General features: G+C 39.6%; 2 protein-coding genes across 2 annotated transcripts; both read right to left on the reverse strand.

The window, feature by feature from the left end:
• Positions 1-12,692: 12,692 nt before the first annotated feature.
• LOC104414892 (heavy metal-associated isoprenylated plant protein 32) lies at positions 12,693-13,929 on the reverse strand. Its single transcript, XM_010026113.3, has 3 exons — positions 13,710-13,929; positions 13,363-13,438; positions 12,693-13,123 (listed from the first exon to the last, which is right to left on the reverse strand). The coding sequence occupies exons 1-3, from the start codon at positions 13,737-13,739 to the stop codon at positions 12,975-12,977; spliced, it is 255 nt and encodes an 84-aa protein (XP_010024415.2). The 5' UTR covers positions 13,740-13,929; the 3' UTR covers positions 12,693-12,974.
• A 7,400-nt stretch (positions 13,930-21,329) lies between these two features.
• On the reverse strand, positions 21,330-22,724 carry LOC104414894 (heavy metal-associated isoprenylated plant protein 32). The gene is made up of 3 exons (XM_010026114.3): positions 22,270-22,724; positions 21,907-21,982; positions 21,330-21,668 (listed from the first exon to the last, which is right to left on the reverse strand). The coding sequence occupies exons 1-3, from the start codon at positions 22,294-22,296 to the stop codon at positions 21,406-21,408; spliced, it is 366 nt and encodes a 121-aa protein (XP_010024416.1). The 5' UTR covers positions 22,297-22,724; the 3' UTR covers positions 21,330-21,405.
• Between the last annotated feature and the right edge of the window lie 1,423 nt (positions 22,725-24,147).

Genomic DNA, 24,147 nt, shown 5'->3' on the forward strand with positions numbered 1-24,147 from the left:
AGCTCCCGAGAGAAAATCAGCTCTCCGCCTTCTTGCACGGATGAACACCGTGTGAAATCCCCAACGAACTCCCCCTCCACTCAGCCGGAGATAGGGATTTTAGCGGAGGAGGAGGTCGCGATCCGATTTCATTTGAAGGGAGGGCAAAGAGAAGGAGCTGCTACCGTTGCCGCCTCTGCCACATAGTTCGATCGTCAGCTCCCCAGGTCCTCAGCTGAGCTCGAAGAACCCTAGAAATCGGCTTCGCCCCAAGAGAATTTTCGAGAGGAGTTGCAGAGAGAGAAAGGAGTATCCCCTGCAAGCCAGCCAGAGAGAGAATCCGAGAGAGAGAGCCTTCCTCCTCCCGAATGTGAGCCTCCTTTTTTTCTTCGTTTTTCCTTATTTCTAATTTTTTTATCTTTTCATTTCAAACAATTTTTTTTTTTTTACTTTTTTTTTTACTTACTTTTTTTTTATACTTTTACAAATTGAATGTTTAAAACGTTGACAAAAAATTTCGGGTGTCAACATGTATTATTGGCTGAATCTAATCCTTTGTGGACTGTAGATTCAGGAGCGACAGATCATGTAGCGAAGGATAGAGAATCCTTCATGGAATTTCGACGAGTACCAACTGGAACTAAGTGGATCTATGCGAGAAATAACTCCAGAGCTGAAGTTAAAGGGATTGGCACTTACCAATTGAACATGCGTGGTGGACGCACCTTGTTCCTACATGATGTTTTATATGCTCTGGGGATTCGTCGAAATTTAGTGTCTGTTTTGGTATTGGTCAAGCTTGGTTTTAATATGAACTTCCATAATAGAGGTGTAGATTTGTATTTGGATACAAACTACTATGGTTGTGGTTATTTTCTGGATAGTTTCATTGTATTAGATATTGACTATGTTAATGCAAATGTTTGTTATTCCCTTCTCACATCTCCTAATTCATATGATAATGATGTGAATGTGTGGCATGCTAGACTTGGTCATATTGTGTGACACCCCGAACCCTTCCCAAGTCGTCACCAGCGCCAATGTTACACCTTATCACATTTCTTCTTTGAAGGAGTGTCCTAATTCGCAAACACACATTTTTTTTTTTTTACAAAACGGTCCCAGCGCGACTCATTAGCGGAAGCAATTTAAAACATCACCATCTCTCCCCCTACCAACCATGATACAAATACACACCACTAAACACCATCATTTTATAAACAAGCCATGACACTTTATTTACATATATATATCAAGATGGGATTCCCTTCGAGTCGGTACAACAAAAAGGAAAAGCTAGGACTCAGCCACGTCCAGCCTAAAACCTCAAAAAGAACTCTCGACCCTCAACATCATACGTGCACAACCCCCATCAAAGTGTCGGCTATCTATATCCAAAAAAGATTCGGCTCCTACTCATCGCGCGCGGGTCTCACACCCAACCCGGTGCATCAGGCGGTGGCGGCGGCAACATCCCTCGCTTCGCTCCATCCCGACGAACGTGCACAGATATGAACTCCTGAATGACAGGGCCCCCAGCCAGGCCTATGTCGTACATCACTAGACAACGTACTCGAATAAAAGTCAGTCCGGGAATAGAGGGACAGTCTATCTCAGCACACTCGACCTCTACATCGGATGGTAGACCGTAAAACACCCCCGCGTGACGGCGGGGAAGCCGCATACTGCTAATTTGAAATGTGGGTCCCAAAGGGGTGAGTGCAACCACTCACAGAGATAGGGAAATCCAATAACAACTCAATGCATCATGCAATCATACATGCATTGCAAGCATTACTTACCTTGAAGCCATGCGCATACTATCATGCATCATCATATCAATTCATAACACATTCATGTGTATCATCATCTTAACATACATGTCATCATCATCATGACATCATTACATCATACATGTCATCATCATCATGGCATCATTACATCATACATGTCATCGAGCCATATCATATATCATCATCATTATCATCACGCATATCATATCATGGGTGATCATCATTATTTCACATCACATATCATCATATCATGCATATCATCATGCATATCATATCATGGGTGATCATCATTATTTCACATCACATATCATCATCATCATCATGCATATCATATCATGGGTGATCATCATTATTTCACATCACATATCATCATCATCATCATCATGAATATCATCATGCATATCATATCATGGGTGATCATCATTATTTCACATCACATATCATCATCATCATCATCATGCATATCATATCATGCATATCATGTCATGGGTGATCATCATTATTTCTCATCACATATCATCATCATCATCATCATGCATATCATCATGCATATCATATCATGGGTGATCATCATTATTTCACATCACATATCATCATCATCATCATCATCATGCATATCATCATGCATATCATATCATGCATATCATGTCATGATTTAATTTCCACTTTTAGCTTTCAAGTTGATCACCACATCACCCATTTCTTAATTCATCATCCCTTCGGGCAAAGACCTCCGACAGGGCTCCCAGTATTCAGCCTCCCAGGCCACCGGGCTTCCGGCCCCCCACATTCCGGGCATCTCGCATCTCAACTAGCATCACGAGGCATTCCCTTTGGGCAGAAACCTCCGACAGGGCTTCCAGCATTTACACTCCCTGGCCGGGCATCCCGCACCCCAATCCTAGCATCGCGAGGCATTCCTTTCGGGTAAAGATCTCCGACAAGGCTTCTGGCCCCCCACATTCCGGGCATCTTGAATCTCCTAGGGAATCCGGCAATGCATCTCTGTACATTCCGGCCTCATCCTCCACCACAACCACTTACTCACTTATCATTATCCACATTTATCATCATTTTGATCTCATTTTAACATGGCATATGATTCACACATGCATCACAATTCATGGTCATACATACACCAATGTCTTATCATACAGGCAACAATGTATAATAAATTCAATGGAATTTATGGCCAATAAAATAATCCATTTATTATTATTATTTTTTATTTTTTTATTATCATAAATAAATATTAAATTCAATATCTATAATTTCCCAAAATCATAAAATTCAAGCAATCATTAAACAAACCAATAGGATGACAATTTCATGCAAAATTCATGGCCAAATTGAATTTCACACAATTTCACAATTTCCACAAAATAGCACATAATATTCGGATAATAACCAGAATGCACAGTTTCCGAATAAATTCGATTAAAATATCCATACGGCCTCCAAAAATTACGAAATTTTACAGAATGATAACCAAGATATTTTCGTACAACTTTCGTGAAGAACTCCAAGCCATATTATTTTTTATATTATTTTATACAACCTCACGAAGCTTCTGGAATCCATTACCGCATCGTCCAGTGTACACATCTCCGAAATATTGAGATTTCACCTACTTATCCTATTTCGTTTCCTCTGAAATTTAGATATGTTATACATCAAGGTATCCTATACAAGTTTCATGAAGAGATCTAAGTCAAATAACCATAGTAGAGTCATCATTTATGTCCTTGAAGTCTCGGGTATCTCAAAATACATCACCAGAATCATCATCTTCAAGATCTAGTCGATTAGTCGATTTACTAGGCTACACTTGTTCATTTCACTTAAAATTTTAGTATGTTGTAGTTTAAGATGTCTCCTACAACTTTCATGAAGAAACCGAAGTGAGATTCTCAACAAAAACCAACATGCAACCACGAATCCAACAAGAGGTCAGTAAAAACTCTCCAGATCTGAGGTCTCCGTAGAACAAGACTTTAACCCCTCAAATCTCCATAATTTTTCATGAAATTTCAGTATGTTGTAGTCCACGATGTTAGCTACAACTCTCATGAAGAAATCGAAGCCAAAATCTGACTCTAAACACACATGCAAGCTCAAACAAGTTACTGACTCACACGGTCCGAGCAAGAACAGTCATGCGGTTTAAGAACAAGCCAACCATACCTCGGTTTTTCTCACTTAAACGCCCAAAATCTAACATGCAAACAACATAAAAACATGCAAGAGAAGCTAGAGAACTCCCACTTGCCTCTAGAACGGACGGTCGACAGCGAACGGCGGCGAACACGGCGGCGCACGGCGTCTCCTCCTCGGCTCCGCCTCCTCTCTCTCTCGGACAACTCTCTCTCTCTCTCAACTCTCTCTCTCTCTCACCCTCTCTCTCGGCCGAATGGAGTAAACCAGCCACCTTCTCTCTCTCTTCCCCTTTTATACTCCCCTAATCCTCATGATTAGCAATCATGACTTGCCTATAAACCAACCAATACATGGCCTTCCCCTTTGCCACTTGTCACATTGAATTTTTGAATTTGGGCTTGGGCTTTTTGGGCTTGGGCCATCCGGCCACTTATTGGGCCTCCTCTCTTGGGCTGGTCGACTTCCCCTCTTGGGCCGCTCATCTTGGCCCATTAAAGGCTTAGGCCAATGGGCCTAAGGTCCATTCGAAAATTAACCTTTTTCCCTTCTTTTTTTTGAATTTCTTCTATAAATATTTTTAAATTTCAATTTTCATCTTGGCCAAAGTCTTGGGACATTTTGTTTATTGAAATTTAATTTATAAAGCACATGGCCAAGCATAAATTATTAATCTATCAAATTTAAATTTTCACAATCATACACAAATCATCTAATTAAAAGACTAATGGCTAAAACATAAGCCATGGAAATTCTATCACCTAATTAGAGACTTTAACACACCTTATGGCTTGGCTTTGAATTTTGGGATGCCACATATTGGCCAACAACGTATGAATAGACTAGCCAAAGAGGGTTTGTTGGGCAACATTGAAAAAGTTGATTTGCCCATATGTGAGCATTGCCTAGTAGGGAAAACGACAAGGAAACCATTTGGAAAAGATAAAAGAACTGAATTTTCTCTGCATTTAATCCATTCTGACGTCTGTGGTCCAATGAATGTGAGAGGAAGGCATGAAGCTGTTTATTTCATCACTTTTATAGATGATTATACTCGATTCAGATATGTCTATTTGATTTCTCATAAATCTGAAGCATTAAGTTGTTTCAAAAGGTTTATAAACTTTGTAGAAAATCAATTAGACAAGAAAATAAAAGTATTAAGATTCGATTGAGGTTGAGAATATTTATCTGATGAGTTCAGAAAATTATGTGATGAAAAAGGAATAGAAAGACAGTTGTCTATTCCATAAACTCCTCAACAAAATGGTGTTGCGGAAAGAAGAAACACAACCCTACTGGAAATGGTTAGGTCAATGATGGCACATGTTAACTTACTTATCACTTTTTGGAGTGATGCGTTGTTAACTGTTGCCTATATACTTAACCAGGTGACTTCCAAATCAGTTTTTTCACTCCATATGAGTTATGGACAGGTAGAAAACCGGACTTAAGTTTTCTTAAGCCATGGGGTTGTGCTGCCTATACTCATGAGTCCTCTCACAAGTTTGGGAAATTGGGTCCCAGAGGAAAGAAGAGTATTTTCATAAGATACTCCGAACACTCGAAAGGGTATGTGTTCATAGGTGAGCAGGAAAGCGGGAGTATAACTGAATTTGAATTACAGGATGTCACATTCTTAGATGATGAATTTCCTAAGAAGGGCGAAATAGGGGAAGATTACTCCCTATTTGAAACCTTGGATTAAGATAACGATATTAGTGGAGTTTGTTCAAGTGGGAGTAATATGAGAAATGATGAATTGAATTCAACTTATTCTCAATTACAACCACATGATGAGACGACATCATCATTATCTAATCCTAGTGGGAGCATAATGGAAAATAATATGCACAATATACAATCTCCCATACGGCAAACAAGTCGCAAAAGTATTCCCCGTCGATGTTTTGACATTGAAGGGGAAACTTTTATGGTTGCTCCACAAGATGAGGATGAGCCAAGAAATATTAATGAGGCTCTAAATTGCCCTAGTAAGGAAAAATTGATTCATGTAATGGAAGAGGAGATTGAGTCAATGAAGTCAAACCAAGTTTGTGAACTGGTTAATCTTCCAAAAAGACGCAAAGCTATTGGGAACAAGTGGGTTCTCAAAATAAAGCGAAAAGCTGATGGCTCGATAGAAAGGCATAAGGCTTGCCTTGTGGCGAAGGGGTATAATCAACAGGAATGAATTGGTAATGAAGAAACATTTTCTCCTGTAATGAAATTTACCTCGATTCGCATTATTCTGGCAATAGTGGCTAATATGGATCTTGAGTTATATCAAATGAATGTAAAGACTGCTTTCCTCAATGGAGAATTAGAGGAAGAAATATATATGGAACAACCTGCTAGTTTCATAATGAAAGGCCAAGAAGAAAATGTATGTCGACTTTTGAGGTCGATATATGGTCTTAAGCAGTCATCAAGACAATGGTATATACGTTTTTATAATGCCATAATGTCATATGATTTTACAATGATAGATGAGGATCATTGTGTATATATCAAAAGATCTAAAGATCAATTTGTGATCATATCATTATATGTTGATGATATACTAATTGCCGGAAGTAATATGGACTTTGTTAATACTGTCAAGAGTTGGTTATCTTCCAACTTTGAGATGAATGATATGGGTGAGGCTGCATACATTCTTGGAGTTAAGATTTCAAGAGATCGTTATCTCTTTCGCAAGAAACAATATAAATAAGGTTCTTGAACGATTTCGTATGCAAGATTGTAAATCCATAGACACTCCTATTGCAAAAGGTGAAGGATTGAGCCACAGACTGTGTCCAAAGACTTCACAAGAGAAGGAACAAATGAAACATGTTCCTTATGCTAATGATGTTGGGAGCTTGATGTACGCTATGGTGTGTACAAGACCTGACATATGTTTTGCAGTTGAAATGGTGAGTAGATACCAATCCAATCCAGGTCAAGCATATTGGAAGGCCGTTAAGAGAATACTGAGGTATCTTAAGGGAACTACTAATTACAAGTTGAATTACTAAGGAAAGGATTTGCGACTTGAAGACTATTCAGATGCTGATTGGGGAGGAGATTTAGATGAAAGAAAATCTACCTCTGGATTTGCTTTCTTACTGAACAATGGCGTCATATCATGGAACAATAAGAAACAAACGTGTATAGCCTTGTCCACGATGGAAGCTGAGTTCATGGTATTATCAGCAGTAGTATAAGAATGAGTTTGGCTTAAGAGATTTTTGGATCATTTAGGTGTTATTGAGAAAGCTGCAAATCCATTATTAGTTAACTGTGATAGCCAAGCAGCTATAGCATACACCAAAGATCCAAAATATCATGGCAAGACCAAATATATAGATACCAAGTATAACTTTGTCAAAGATATGGTTGCACGAAAGGATGTGAACTTACAGTACATATCTACGCATAGAATGGTAGCAGATCCTATGACAAAGCCAATACCTAGAGATGTGTTTTGTGGTCATGTAAAATCTCTAGGATTGCGTAGAGTCTGATGTACTGGATATTGTAATTTTCCTGAGTTGTTCACATTAATGAACTTGTGTTTTTTCATTATTAATGCCTATGAATCTTTGTTTGATATTTATGCATCTTAATGCTCAGTGCATTACTTTAAGTTGAGAAAGTATGTCGAACAGATATAAGATTGGCCCACTCATACGGGTAATCGTCTCTATTTACTATGTGATAAATAGAGATGAGACGGTTTTTAAGCTTATTATCTAGGTGATAATCGAGAGCTCAAGCTTAAAATATATTTGTTGCTTTAACTGGGTGTTAAGATGAGGACATAATATTTACTATGTTCGAAAGTAAAATAACCCTCATATTTTACTTTATCTGTCTATGATGTCAGATGTGAGTTCTAATGAATTTTGTGAATGAGTAGGTACGTGAACTCAAGTTAGACATTGGATATGTCTGAACTATCATTTGTACGGTATTGAAAGTGTAGACATACGCTCCATAGGAAATGAGTTAATACCGTAATACGTATTTCATACTATGTATACGTGAGACGACCAATAAGAGTGGCAAAAGTTTGATCTCAACTTTTATGCCATGTGAGACTCTTAAGGAAAAGAGTTTCTCAATTTTAGTGCCCTTATGACTTTTGCTTATTCTCAAGATTTCTATTTAATGTTTGCTATCTTAGGATGTTGCCAATGGTCATGAGTTGATTCGATCTAATGGAACATTTTTAGAAAAGCAAGCTGAACTGAAATTGAGAATTTGAAGGAAATAGGAAGATAGAATATGGAGAATCACATTCTAAGTTTTGTATTCACTGGTCGACCAATTATGACTGTCTTTGGGATAATCATAATTGTGAATACAATATATATATCATTGTTTAAAAGAGATCAAGAGAAATATAAATGTGATCGATCGATCTAGGGTACTGCATACTAAATCTACTCAGAGTGTGATGTCCATTATGAGTTGCTATATATTCCTAACAGATGTATGGCAACGAGCTCTCAAAGTATGCTGGTCGCACGGATTATTCACCGGTATGAATGTTGCAGAGAGGTAAATAGGATCTTGTTCAGCCCACCATGTGCGAGTGGGAGATGTTGGTTTTATTTATTTGTATGATGATGGGCTTAAGGCCTGTCCGCCCATGTTGGGCCTAAAAACCTGGCCCACAAAATTAGGGCCCATGGATGGAGGGATACGTTGAAGAGTTGTAACTTTTGAGGAGACGTCTTTTGCTGAAGGGACACGTCTTTTGGAGAAGACGTATTTAAGGGGAGAAAAGAAAAAGAGAACGTACATTTTGGAAAAAAACGTACGCTTTTCTTTTCTCCCTCTCCCAAAAACCAACGTAACTCGTCCCCCCCTTTGAGCCAATAGTAGGCTCCTTGGTAGACCGTGATTAGATTCTTCCTCGAACTTCAACGTTGGTGTTTAATCTATGGACAATAAGGTACGCTCGATTATGTAGTGTAACTTTCAACCGGTGATACATGTTATTCCTGGGCTCGTCTTCCGCATTCGTTTTAGGGGTTAGATTTGGTGTCGAATTCGGTTTTTGGGAATCCGATATTCCCAACAATCCAATCCAAAAATAAAAGAGAAAACGAAACATTTGGTCCATCGTAATTGTGCTTTTGAAGATTGAAATGGTCCTCATTAAACATGTTTAACGAGTGTCTCCACTAACAAAAAGCCTTACAAAAACAGATTAGTTTGATCCTAGATACGGATAAGCTAATCCGGGTACGGGAACGCGTGGACCCCGCAACCAAACGGGCGGAGAAGATTTAGAATCTCGAGCTACCGCATTATTGAGTCCGAAATATATTAAGTTGCCGCAAGCGTATAACGCGAAAGTCTTTGCTTCCGAAAGGAAATCCTTCACTTTCCCAAAGATGGAAATTACCTATTCTTTTGTTTTTATTTAATTTTTAGTAGGAAAAAAAATATTAACTTTGGAGATGGCCCTCCAATGCTATCCTCTGTACTTTTTTTAACCCTTTCCACTTTATGGAAATTCATAATTTTTGGTCGTATTTATTTATATGGCGAGCCGCCGTGCTTAGCATGTAGAGACTTCGTTTGGAGTAATTTTGGGTTTTCGCCTCACTTTTTTCATTTTGGGGTAGAGTTATAAAATCGAGTGCCCAAGAATTTGAGGGTTATATAGACTTTGGTATGTATAGTCACTAAGGAACTCGAAATTTATAAAATCAATTTTTTTCCTTTGTAATTCTCAAAATATTTGCGGCGCATGTTGTTTCGTTCTTTTTTTTATAAAATAAACTATAAACTTTTAAATGTTAATATGGACATATAAATATGTTTTTGAACTTGGGACGATGATATTTTGAAATTTGATGAGAAAAAAATAGTTTACTTTTAACAATTTGTTACTGAAAAAAGAAGCAATCCACAAAAACTCAAAATTGTCTTTTAAATTTCAGATGGGAAAACTAGCATAGAGTGAGAATGCTAAAAGATAGCATTCAATCTTTTTTAATGGGATCATATTCTCTTGCATCACATTAACCAGAGTGTTGCATGATGCATGTTGTGTACTGTCCAGAAATATTAAAAAGTGGGATATCCCAAGATCCTAATTACTTAAAAAAAATGTATTTTCCCCCCTCCATACACCAAGGCTGAAAAAGAGAAAAAGATTAGAGAGAGAGAGAGAGAGAGAGAGGGGAGCAATTTTGACATTCTGGATTCAGTAAAATATTGACTTTGGGGAACATCAATGGACGGAGAGCAAGTGGGAGCTCACGAACCCTAGCGCAGCTGCAGCTCTGCTGCTGCTGAGAGAGAGGGCGTAAAAAGAGGAGGGGAAAACAGGACAGTGCTGCAGCAACATTTTGTTCTTTCGCCGTTGGACAAGAGCAAGAGAGGGGTACTGAAAGAGCCACACATCTCTCGCTGTCTACCCGATTAGACAGATAGACTGGATTTAAGATTTGGGTCTTCTCTTTGGTTCTGTTCGATCTGTTTCTCTCTCTGTTTCTCTCCCTCCCTCGCTCTGTCTGCAACACACATATTCTAATGCTCTTTCCGCTGATTAGACCAGACGCTTACCGGAATTCGTGTCAAGTGTCGCGGGTGTACTCGGGGTGCCCTTGAATGCCCATGAAGTGATCCCCGTACCTGAACATCTCGATCCCCGTTTTGTCCGACCTCGCAAGCACCTCCGCGCCCACCGGCAGTTCCTTCAGCTATTTAAATATCCCAAATTCAAAGCCTGTCCTCGTTTTTTCTCTTTTTAATTTAAGAAACGAAATAACATTGTGCCGTCAATTTTGATTTTTTTTTTTATCTTGTGTTTTCTTAAGGTTATAAGGTGTTGCAGTACCTCATCCTGGTGGCATTCGATCACAGCGAGTTGTGCGGGAAGTTCGAACGATGAGAAGTGCTCGAAGGATGGAGAGAGTTGCACGGTTCTCAGTCCTATGTCCCATGATCCGGCACGCCCAACTTTGCCTCCCAGTGCACGCCCTAAAACCTGTACGACCGAAAACCAGAAGACGATCAAGAAAGGGCGCCGACGCTAAACTCGATTGTCACCACTAATTGTTCTTTTCCATCGCTGAGAACAATGACAGGTGACCTAAGGAATATGAGATTCCTTCCAACAGAACAGGGCACATTGTATTGTCTAATTGACATCACATGATTGTAAGAAACAAATGGCCTAAATTTATAATGCTTGCATCAAGATAACATGTCCCTGTCACGAATTGCTGATAATGGCAGACAACAAAAGAGGGATCACAAGGACATGTCCAACCTGATAATCCAGCATTTAAGGAGTGCCCAATACTAGGATATTTTCACTGACAAGGCAACCTGATCACAGGGACCTTCGTGTTAGTGTTTAGGTTAATATGGATCCAAACAAAATAGAATGGTATTGAAATGGCGTTAGAGTAAATCTAGCATAATCAAGTCTCCATACCCATTCAATCTCTAGTTTGTACGACTAAAGTATATACTTTACTCGAGAATTTCTAATTGAAACATCAAAAACTTATTAGTGGCAACTCTTGAATGAAATTTTTTTTTGCATATTAAGAAGTTAAACCTAAGTTTCCAAGCTAAGTTTAGACTTAATAGAAACTTAGCACTAAGTTGAGATTTAATAATCCAATAGCCTGGTTCATCCTGAGGGTAAGGTCGCGACCCAGTGCTGACTTCGTTGTCGTTCAAACTTGGTTGGTCCCAGCATCGCCAAAGTAGCGAACGTGGATGGCAGGAGCAGTGAGGCGGCTTGACTTGGTGGACGTCGGGCTTGCTGAACGGGCGCGATAGCTATGAAATCTAGACGTGAGGATCACGGTAGAGAAGACTTGGCTTTGGAAGACTTTTCTTTCGCTGGTGCTCTCTCGGCATTCTCTACTGTGGTATTTCATATTATCGGGAAAGCTGAGGCGTGAAAATACATTGAATTCCCATGTGGATAAAGATGGCATTGTCCATGAATCCTGTGAAAGAAACAAGATTATAATAGGACGTGAAGCTAAATATATTTTAATGAAGAATCGGGCATGCATGTTCAGAGGGCTCTTCGTGAGTGTTTCATGTTGAAGAGAAGAAAGTCCCCCTGTGCGTCCGAATCCTCCATGTGAAGTCGATGTCCTCCCTTTTTTTCCTTCTATGGACCGATCTCTCAATCATGTGACGCCATCGAAGAGTCAGTCTGCCTCTTCGTGGACCTTGACGAGAACTGGCCAGGACCGTATTGAAAACCCGCAAGAGAATAGTCGAGGCAATGAGGCTAGCGATGAAGGGACTTGGTCGCGACGGTGAGACCTTATTTGGTGCGGCAAGGTGGATGGAATATATTGCTCTGGGCTCGGCGAAGCACGGCGAGAAACCGGAGGATGCTGGGACTACTCGGGACTCAGCTGATTCGTCAAATTACTTCGCTGATGCAAGTGTCTCCAAAATTCACCTCAAGACAATGGAAAACTTTCGGTCGATATCGGGCAGAAGCGGCGGGAGTTATGCTGTCAAGTAGGGCTCTTTGCTTCGTAGGAGATTGCCACAGAGAACGCCTCTCTCTTTTATGAGCACTGCAGCCGTCTCTCTCTTTTCTCTAATCAGAAAACCTCTCTCTCCTGTGAACGCTAACGTATCTATTTATAAGAGTTAGCCTGGGGTTGTCTTACAAAAAGCAAAATATCTTATTTCCTAATTCTGATATTCAGCTTAGGCCATTTCCTGGTTATTTCGTCTTAGTTGAAATATTCACATAATAAAAATCATGCACAGGCGGTAAAGAATATCACATAATAGAAGCAAAATAGCATTACATATCATGCTCCATGTCTCAGCAAAATAGCATTTAACGAGGACTAGGAAACTCTCTCCCAGCGTTCTGCAATTTCTCACGTACCCACTTCCTACAAACTGAGATCAGATTGAAAGGAAGGAGGGATAACTGCTAAAAGGCATTACGGAGCCATTAAATATAAAGGTCCGCCACGGTTGCCGCCCTCCTTTCAGTCCTTGTTGCCACCTTTGCCATCGTCAATAAATATGTCCTTGATCGGGGGGTCAGGGTTGCCCTTGTGGGACTTCTGAGCATTCAAAAGCTCTGCATGTTTGCCCAATTTTTTTGAGCTTCTTGATGAGTAGAGGTGGGGCTGCCGTCCCGGAAACGGTCACTTTGTTCTGTTCTTTATCTACTTTGACGGTGAGAACGCCTGAACACGCCAACCAAAAAGAGAGGAAACAAAAATAAAAATTAACCAAGAAATTTTTTAACTGAAGGTGATGAGTATATTTGAACAGAATTTTTTTAGTGGAGGTTCGAGATATATCTAACTAAAATCCAAACACGGGAGAGAGAGAGAGAGAGAGAGAGAGAGAGAGAGAGAGAGAGAGGCTTGAAGAATGAGATAAGATCAAATAAGGAGGACTGGAAATGAAAAAGGAGTAATACCAGCAATTTTCCCCAAGGTTTTCTTCACGTCCCGGTCACAGCCATCACAGTGTATGTACACTTTTAGAACCCAAGTCTGCATGCACGAGCAAACCCAGAGAACAATTCCTCAAGCTCCAACAAAAGAAAAACAGGAGAAAAAAAAAAACACGAATGAAGCGAAGTTTCGTTCCGGAAAGTCATCACCACGCATGGAAAGAGAGATTAGTTCCAGTGCAAAACAGGCACCCCGAATTGTAACACATGAAGTCCCAATGACTATCGTCTATGACTGTTGAGCTTAAAACGAGGCAAAGTACAGAGGAGAAACAACCGGTGAGCTGAGTCAGGAGGGACAAAATGCGTACCTGGATCTTCAAGAACTCTTCTTTACTCATTTGGATTCCACTTTACGGAACAAGCCGGGACACAGTTATTGAAAAGATAAGAAAAGTAGGGAGAGGGGATCCTAAAACCGATGTACAGCCGAGAGAGAGAGAGAGAGGTGTAGCGAGAGGAAATATCGAAGAAGGTTAAGAAAGAGGAGATAAGGTTACGTGATGGATTTTCCAAAGTATTGGGGAAGTAAGTGGGACTATGATTTTCTTCCCTTTCACTAAATGATTAATAACGATATGATCGCATTTGCAAACAGAGAGAAGTTCAAAAGATTGACCCGGTGCAAATCAGAGTCTTTAGGTTAGGGAAGGGAGAGAGACTTGTTGACAGAGCAGGTCCCACAATGCTACTTGTCGTCCACTTAATGTACTAGTGCATTGATAACATGACTATCATAGTTGCAAGCTAATATTTTCTTCCCATAAAGCTGTTTTTAATGATTCGGTTTCAAGAAATTAGAGTACATGGAAGTTACGTTGGAGTTTTGATTTTCCTCCAAATTAGCATGGCCTCTTGTCAATCAAATCAATAAGGATCCAAAATATTTCCCGCAGACATTCGCTCCTTGCTAACCAACAAAATTCGATTGAATTACCATTTACACGTATGAAAAAAAACTTGAAAGAGCGAAAAAAAGAGGTTATTAAGACTACCGTGACCTTTCGATTATTACGAGACCCTTGGAACTAAAACATGACCGTTCTGCGTCACCCTACGGCTGAAATATCTTAGACAAGTCAGCTCGTTACTGGAGTCTCTTCGAGATGCCAGCAGCCAACTAACTTGTCGATCACGTTGAGCAGCCAAGAACATTCTCGACCAAAAAAAAAAAAAAAAAGTGCCTTCTCGATCACGCTGATGATGTTGGAAAAGAAGCATAGAAAAACACAAGAAATATCACGTTGACGAGAATTGACTCGAATGCCGACGAGCACAGCAGAGATTCCCTCATGGCCTCCAACATTGACATCTTCTCTCTTTTATTTGAGGTCTCAAAATTTCCGTCGTTTAAAAAAACAATCAAACCACCTCTCTTTTCAAACGATTTAGCCATAAAAATTCCACACGTCTCTCTCTCTCTCGTTTTCCTGGCGTGCTCGATGTGAAAACGACAATCTGTTAACGAAAAGCTAACATCTTCGAGAAATATTTCAGATCGGTGTTGATTGGATCAACGAGAGCATATGCTATTTGGAGAAAAATCAGGACTCTAAAGTGACTTATGTACTTATCATAATCTCTTGAGACCGAACTATCGAAGTCACTTTTATGAGTAAAATGACTGGGGACGTAATGGTGATTTTGCGTAAATATGATCTCTTTCCTTCTAGTTTTCATCTCTTTGCAAACAAGATGATTTGCAATTCCTTTCATGTTTTCTTCACCTCCACTTTCCATCTTTTCCAAACGACATAATGGAAACCCTTTTCACGACCTCCTCTTTCTTGACCTCCGCATATCTCTTCCAAACATCGAGAAGTCACTTCGGTGGTGAATTGACTTTCCTTCACGTCGATCTTATCTCGCCATTAAACTTGCGAACGATTATGTGAAATTGTCAACATTTATCTGTGTAATTTACCAAATTTTCTCCAATTAAATTAGCGAATAATTTTTTTTTTTATTGTTTGCTTTCATTTGAGATGCTTACTTATCTTTATAAGTTTTTTCTTAAATTTACCAATTTGTCCACTAAGACTCTGTTTATTTTGTAGAAAATATTTTTCTCATTTTCCTACATTGATTCGCTTGGGAAAATGAGTTAATGAAAATTTTGCTTGGTCAATGGAATACAAATACTTAAATTCAGGATTAAAAATTGAAAATCATTTTTTAAAATGTGATTGCATTTGAGTCCGAAATTCTAGGCTTGGGCACGGAAACCCTAACGCTACTTCCAAGGTCGTCCACATCCAAGTTCGGGTTTGGGTCCATCAAGTCGGACCCATGACCTTGATGCCTGTGCTTAGATCCCCGCTACCCTTGCCTAGGTCCATCGAGGCAGAGCCTAAGACCTTAGTGCCCATACTTGAGCCCCTAGCACCGCATGGCTATGTCCACCGAGGTCAGGCCCCAAGTTCCAACATCCATGTCCAATGCCTCAGCACCAGCCTAGGTCCACAAAGGCCGAGCACAGGATATTGGTGTCCGAGCTTGGATCCCCAATACCTGGCTTGGATCCACAAATGCCATGTCCAAGTCCATCGAGATCGGATCAAGACCTCGTGCCTGCACTCAAGTTCATCTAGGCTAGGCCCGGGTGGAAATTTGGTGATGTAGACTTGACAAAATCGTCGATGCAAGAAACGCCATTTGAGTTGGCACCTGTAGTCATATGTGTCTTGATTTATCTATGAATGGATACACATGTTTGCTCTGATAATGTCTAACAAGAGACAAGTTCCTCAAAGTTAAAGAGTCACTAGCAATAGTCAGGTAAGTGCATCTTTTCCCAAAATTTAAAATTGATTACTTGCAATCATCAAGTATTTCAACTCTGTAAGTACGTGTGCATTTTTTAGTACCTATGATTATCCATACTCTATCATTTTTGAGTGCATGTGATCATCCAAGTATTCTCTTTGTTCCATTGAAAATCAACCTAGCCAAGTTGTCCTCAAAGTTTTCTAACCCTGAATTATCTGAGTTAAACTCTAGATATTCTTCTAAGAAGTTTTCTCACCCTAACGTGCATCTAAAGAAAGATTCGGATACTAAACAAGCTACTTTTCTTGCATGTCGTGCTTCTGAAAAAAGGTCAGGTACTCAACAGGTTACCTCTCATTTTGCCCTTTCATGCCTCTGAAGAAAGGTTTGGGTACTAAAAAGGTAGTTATTCTCATCCTATCACGTGTCCAAAGAAAGGTTCGAGTACTAAACATGCTACTTTTCTTGCCCGTCATGCATCCAAAGAAAGGTTTAGGTACTAAACGGACTACGTCTTATACTACCCTATCATGCATTTGAACAAAGGTTCGGATACTAAATAATCTATCTACCCAGGAATCATTACACATTTTCATGCATCGGAGTTGAAACCCGGATACCAAACAAGCAATATATACTTCAAGTTCACTTAATCACTCCAACAAGGTAGGTAACTTCAGGTATGTCGGCATGCATCATACTTTGTTGCATGTAAAAAATGGGATTCAGGATCTCAACAAAAGCATCATTCATTGCATTTGCGTGGTCAAAATTTAAATACCAATTGGTCTTTGAAAGCAAAATCTTTAGGCTCACCATTAAAGAAGAGTAACTGTTGACACATAAATTTTGATTGATCATTTAAAAATTATTTAAATAGAAAATTAGGGATCGATTCCGGCCCCAAGCGAAAATTAAATTAAATTGCATAATAGTTATTAGGAGCAAACTTCATTGAATTGCATTAATCGGACTAAGGTAGATGGTTTTGAGCTTGAATTAAATAGACTGAGCCCGCAGAGAAACGAAGAATTCGGCTAGCCCATGCGAGGAATGGTGGTTTAATTCCATAAAGGGGGAAGGCCTTAATTGGCCTCATTTGAGATTAATTCATCCCATTAAAAGTCTAATCAGGGAATGACTTTAGTTTATCCAAGCCCACTGAATTATAATACCGAAATTAAGCCCGCAAGAGTGAATTAAACCAAGATTAAACTCTATATAAACACACTTATATCTAACAGATTAGGAATCAATCATAATTCAAAACACATGAGAGAAACATGTGAGAAAGAGTGAGAGTGAGAGTGAGAGTGAGAAGGAGCGTGCTCGGTCGAAAACTCCTCTCTCGCCCATGCCACCTCCTTGGCGATGCGGCCTTAGTCGAGCTGCAATTCCCTTTGATGATGACAAGCCAAGGAACCCTTCCACTGTGATGCCCACTGCTTGGATGTCCGTTGCTCCTTGTACAGCTAGATTGATCTGCACTGAAACCGACGGCTGCTTCCCTCGTTGAGCTGAGACGCCTTCAGTCGCCCTGCACGACCCGAGACGCTGCATTTGGATTCGCCAGGCTTGCACTTCTATCGACAAGGGCCAGCTACTGCACCGAGCCCTACGACGCCCTGCTGATCCTTGGGCCCGAGCCTCGCTGCCGCTCCCTGCCGATCAATCTCAACACCCCCACTGAGCGCCTCACCCGCGGTGGGCCACCGTGCCACCTATCGCGAGTCTAGCCGTGCTGAGCCATCCGCCACCGCCACCACAACCAGCGAGTCGATCTCCATTCGCTGCCCCTACACCAAACTAGCAGCTCTGTTCTCCTCTGTTTTTGCAGGTTTTCCGGCCCGAATTCTTAACCTAATCACGATCCATGAACTTCATCCATCAGTTATCCAGGCACAGCGGGCTAAACTGAGCCCCCTATTGTAGCCACAGTGCCGCAGCATCACCACGACATCACTGCTCCAGGCTGTACCTGCTGCTCATCATCCGCCATCGCCCATCGCGCAACCGAGCCTCGCGAGCTGCATTCTTACCGTGAGCCCCGCCGTTGAGTACCAGAGCGCTGTCGATTGGCACCCTTGCTGTTGGCAGAACACTTTGCAAGCCACTGATCACCACCACTATCCGCGGTCCATTGTTGATACAAATTTGGAAACGATATCTGCAAATTTAGGTAAAATCTTTTTCGAATTTGATTTAGATATTTAATTATCTAATTTGCATTATCGATATCCAACTTGATTCTTTTGAGTGATTAGGCATTATCGATTAGGATTTATTTCCTAATTTGCAACACGATATAATCTTTTATTTATATCTATAAGCCCTCAGATGGAGTTATTATGTTATAAGGTCTATATTGATATCTTGATTTTTAAGCCTTAACATTAGCACATTGATCTTGGTTTTCCAAAAATATCAAGTTGATTATATAATGTTTCCATATTTGAATGATGTGGATATCTTATGGTGGTGGATAGTATCTTGGGTGGTTGAATGTTTATCTTGTTTTGATTTGTTTCTTTTTCACTGTAAAAGTATCAAAAAATTTGCATGTTGGAATAGATAGGATTTCTAGATGACATTGCTTAGTTTAAATAGATTGCATAACACATAGATTAGAGTTAATTTCCAAATTAGTTTGCATGATAGGATAATTTAAATATTTTCCTAGTTGAAGAATTGCATGTTTAGATAATATCTAGGTTATGTAAGTTTTTTTTTTTTTTTTTTCAATAGAATTGCATGCTAATATATGTTTTTAGGTTGAGATAGGATTTAGTATAGTTTATTTCCTTACCTTAAAATAAATAATCTCACTTTTAGATAGATTTTTATTTTTCAGTAATTTTCAATTACTATTTAATGAAAAAATGGATGACTTCACTAGAATTACTAGAACTTATTATGAAAATACAATTGAGTCCTAAATTTTTTAAAAAATGCAATTAAATCCCCAAATTTATTACGAAAGTGCAATTGAGTTTTAAAATTTTCAAAAGTGCTATCAATAGAAGGACTTGATTTGACCAATTTAACAAATTTAGAACTTGATTGCACTTCTTAAAAGTTTTATGAATCGATTGCACTTTTATAACAAGTTTTCGGATTTTCATTGCACTTTTTAAAAGTTTTAGGACTAAACTATACTTTGTTGATAAATTTTAAGACTTCCAATGTACTTATCCCATAAAAAATAAAAATAAAAAGATAAATTGGGTTCATTTTTAGGATAGATTGCATGTTTAAATAATGGTATTATTTTTTTCAAATTTTAAATAAAATATACAAATAATAATATGCATGTCATATGGTTTAGATATTAGGTTTAGTTAAAATTGCATGTGAGTAATTTAACCTAGAGTTGCATTTACGCTTAAGTTTGCACTCTATGCATTGCATTCTAGTTAGCCTTCATTAAAAAAGTAAAAAAACAAAAAAAAAAAAAAAAAATTAATTAAAATATCATTTTTACATACATAGTTAATTCTCATGTTATGACCAAAACAAAACCAAAAAATTGCTTGGTAATTTTACTTGATTATTTCTGCAATTTGTCTGCGTTGTTTTTCTTGAGTGTTATTTTTAATTTTGTGCGCCCGCATAATCACTTCCTTCATTTAATGTTTAGGTTAAAATCATCCAAGCTTTCTAGTTAAATATTTTCAAAAGTAAAGGAAATGGTACCGGAATGACGTCAGAGTAAATCTAGCGTAATCAAGTCTGCATACTATTTAATCTCTTGTTCATAAGAATAAAGTATATTCCTTGATGCTTTACTTAGTTTTTAATTGGCCCAATAAAAATTGATTAATGACGACTTTTGAATGAAAATGATTTGCATATTATGAATTTAACATAAGTTTTGATATGGGCTGGGAGGAAACTCAAGGTAAGTTTATGCTTGTTAGGCTGGGTTATCTAAGGTAAGGTTGCGACACAGTGCAATTGGGAACTGCTCCGTCATTGTTCGAACTGCGTTGGTCCCGATGGCAAGAGCAGCGAGGCGCTAGGGCACGACTTGGTAGACGTTGGGGCTTGCTGAACGCACGCGGTAGCTACTGAAATGTGGACGTGAGGATCACGGTAGAGAAGACTTTGGCTTTTGAAGACTTTGCTTTCACTGTTGCTCTCTCGGCATGCTCTCCTGTGGTATTTCGTAGTATCGGGAAAGTGGAGGCGTGAAAGTCCATTGAGCTCCGATGTGGATGAGATGGAATTGCCCATGAATCCGGTAAAAGAAAGAAGGTAACAATAGGATGTGAAACTAAATAAGTTTTGATGAAGAATCATTTCCGAGGGCTCTTCGTGAGCGTTTGACGTTGAAGAGAAAAAAGTCGATGTCCTCCCTTGTTCCTTTTATGGACCAATCTCTCAAACATGGTCGCCCTCAAATCGTTAGTCGTCTCTCCGTGGATCTTGACAAGAACTGGCTGGGACCCTATCAAAAACCCTCAAGAAAATAGTCGAGGCAACAAGGCTAGCGATGAAGGGACTAGGTTGCGAAAGTGAGAACTGATTGGTGCGGCAAGGTTGCTGGAATACATTGCTCTGGGCTCGGTGAAGCGCAGCAAGAAACCAGAGGATGCTCGGACTATTCGGGACTCAGCTGATTCGTGGAATTGCTTCCCTGATGCAAGTGCGTCTGGAATTCGCCATTGGGCAGAAGCGGCGGGAGTTATGCTGTCAAGCGGTGGCTCTTGGCTTCGTGGAAGATCGCTGCAGAGAGAACACCTCTCTTTTATGCGCACTGTAGCCGTCCCTCTCTTTCCTCCTATTAGAAAACCTCTCTCCACTGTGAACCTAACGTATCTATTTATAAGAGTAGGCCTAGGGTTTACGTTATAAGAGCCAAAATATCTTGTCCTTATTCTGATATTCAACTTAGGCAATTTTCTGATTACTTCCTTTAGTTGAATATTCATAGAATTACCTTTCAAGTATATGTATTCTACAGTGCAAATATCAGCCATATATGTATTCTATGATCTATCAGCCATATATGTATTCTATGATCTTCGCTGAATTTTCATCACTTCAGGCTTTATTCAATTAACTCAATTATGCTCAAAGCCATTCACTCGACTGCATTCTGCAATTTCTCTTGTACCCATTTCATATAAACCGAAATCAGATTAAAAGAAAGAAAGGGGAGAGAGAGAGCAGTTATCTGTTACTATTAATACCGATAAATTCAACTAGGAGATATGCAGGTATCTCCACTACAGGGCATCAGGGAGCCATTAAACATAAAGATCCACCGCTGCTGCCGCCGCCCCCCTCCTTTTGGTCCTTGTAGTTGTTGCCATCGTCGGCACCGTCAATATGAATGTCCCTGATCCAGGGGTCAGGGTCGCCGTTGTGGGACTTCTGAGCGTTCAAAAGCTCTGGATGTTTGCCTATTTCTCTGAGCTTCCTGATCAGTAGATCTGGGTCTGCGGTCCCCAAAACGGTCACTTTGCTCTGCTCTTTTTCTACTTCGACGGTGAGAACCCCTGCACGCACCAACCCAAAAGAAAAGAAACGAAGGGAAAAATCAACCAAGAGCTTTTTCAATTGAATGCGATGAGTATACTAGAATCGAGAATAATGAAATGTCACGGAAAGAATTTTTCAGTGGAGGTTCGAGCTATATCTAACTAAAATCCAGAGAGAGAGAGAGAGAGAGAGAGAGGGCTTGAAGAGTAAAACTGGATCAAATAAGGAGGACTGGAACTGAAAAAGGAGTAATACCATTAATTTTCCGCAAGGCTTTCGTCACGTCCTGCTTACAGCCATCACAGTGTATGTTCACTTTTAGAACACAAGTCTGCATGCACCAGCAAACCCAGAGAACAAGAACAGGTGTAAAGAACAATTCCTCTCACTCCGACAAAAGAATAAAAGAAGGAAAAAAAAAAAGAAAAAGAAAAAAGAATGAAGCGAAGGTTCTTATGCGAAGTTTCATTCGGAGAAGTCATTACCAAGCATAGAAAGAGAGATTAGTTCCCAAAGCAAAACGGGAAAACTATCATCCATGACTCTTGAGCTTAAAACAAGGCAAAATACAGAGGGAAAACTACCAGTGAGCTAAGCTAGGAGGGACAAAATGCATACCTGGATCTCCATGGACGCTTTACTCATTTAAGTTGCACTTAAATGGAACTAACTCAGATCTAAAGCCGAGAGAGGTGAGAGAGTTGTGGGGAGGGGAATCTCGAAGAAGGTTTAAGCAAGAGAAGGTGGTAAAGTTCGCGTTCGATTTGTCTAAGTTTTGAGGAAAGGGAGGGGGATTTTCTACATCAGTAATGACAACAAAAAATCGGATTTGCAAACACGAAGTTCAAAAGATGGACCCATTAAAGTGTTTTCGATGATTCGGCTTCTAGAGATTAGAGTAAATATATAAGTCACTTTGGAGTCCTGATTTTTCTCCAAATTAGCATGGCCTCCGGTGGATCGAATCAATGACGATCTGAATAATTTCTAGATGACATCAAGTGCCTGAGAAAAACTCGATAGAGCGGAGAACATGTTCTTAAGACTATCGCAACCTTTCGGTGGTAACGAGACTATTGGAATTGGAACATGATACTGTTTCGCGTTATTCTATGGCTGGAAAATCTTAGCTAAATATCTCCCGGATCGTGCCGAACAGAAGCATGGAAAGTCCAGAAATTCATGACGTTGACTGGCAGCGAATGAAGACCAACCGTAAATGTCACGAATGGTTTCGAATCCATCTCAACGCACCGCGCACTTTCACGCCTTCAGGACACCTGCGCTCTCCTCATTCGCCAGACCACGAAGTCTTTCGCACGGCCCGTCCTATTTAACCCTTTTTTATTTTGAGGTCTCAAAATTTCCTTCGAGTAAAAACATCAAATCACCTCTCGTTTTCAAACAATTTGCCCAAAATTTCCACGTCTCTCCTTCTATGTTTTGTACGCACTCAGGTGTGAAAACGATAATCTAACGGAATTTGTTCCCTCAGCAAAGAACAGACGATGTTTAGGTTAGTTATTGATTCGATTGACGTGTCACATGTTAATTTGGAGAAAAATTAGGACTTGAAAGTGAGTTCTGTTTTTATCCTAATCTCTCGAAATCGAATCATCAAATACAGTGTTATGGGTAAAATGATTGATGGTATAATGGTAATTTTGCATAAACATGATTTATTTCCTTCTACTTTTCATCTCTTTGCAAACAAGATAATTTGTAATTCCTTTCGTAAACTTTGTTATCTCTTTTTGTAATGAAAATATTAATGTTCCACGAACCAACTTGTTTAATGATGAGTTGATGATGCTTACCGATGATGGTTGCTTGATGATGCTTGTCTACCGATATTGATGATGATGATGGATCTCTGGCCGACAAGGTGAGGATAGACAGTTTGAAACAGACTTCTGGGGAACTGCACGACAAAATATTGAACAGCTGACATAAATAAAACCAAAGACAGCTTGAGGAATTAAAAGGCATCATCATCATCAACTTATCTTCAAACACTTGAATTAATTGAATTTCAATTCCATTACAAAAAGAGATAAGAACATGAGTTTACAACTTTAATACGTGCGTAAAGAGAAGACAACAAATGAGTTTACAAAACAACCTCCCACTTATCATATATAATGATTGTGGCCCATCCTACTACAACCAATCTAAAGCACCCAATAAAAGCTGGACGACTTCACCACTGGGCTGAAGAATTGATGCGATAATGGTTCTTCTGATCCCATCTCTTTGGCCCAAGCTGGCTATTCTGCTCATGACATAATGGGATGTTGCACTGTTAAGTCCATTGGTTGGTTTGTCGAGGAAGAGAAATTTCGGGCGGGTGAAAATTTTCAGGCAAATGTTAACTCTTCTTTTGACCACCACTTAGTCCTTTGGTCCCCAGCTTGCAATTCCTGTGTCCATGGCATCTTGCAGTCCCATTTCCCTTATTTCCGTTTCCGCTTTTTCCCTCTTCTCGGATACTGGTAT

Source organism: Eucalyptus grandis, chromosome 8 (genome assembly GCF_016545825.1).
Source record: "Eucalyptus grandis isolate ANBG69807.140 chromosome 8, ASM1654582v1, whole genome shotgun sequence".
Taxonomy (NCBI): Eukaryota; Viridiplantae; Streptophyta; class Magnoliopsida; order Myrtales; family Myrtaceae; genus Eucalyptus; species Eucalyptus grandis.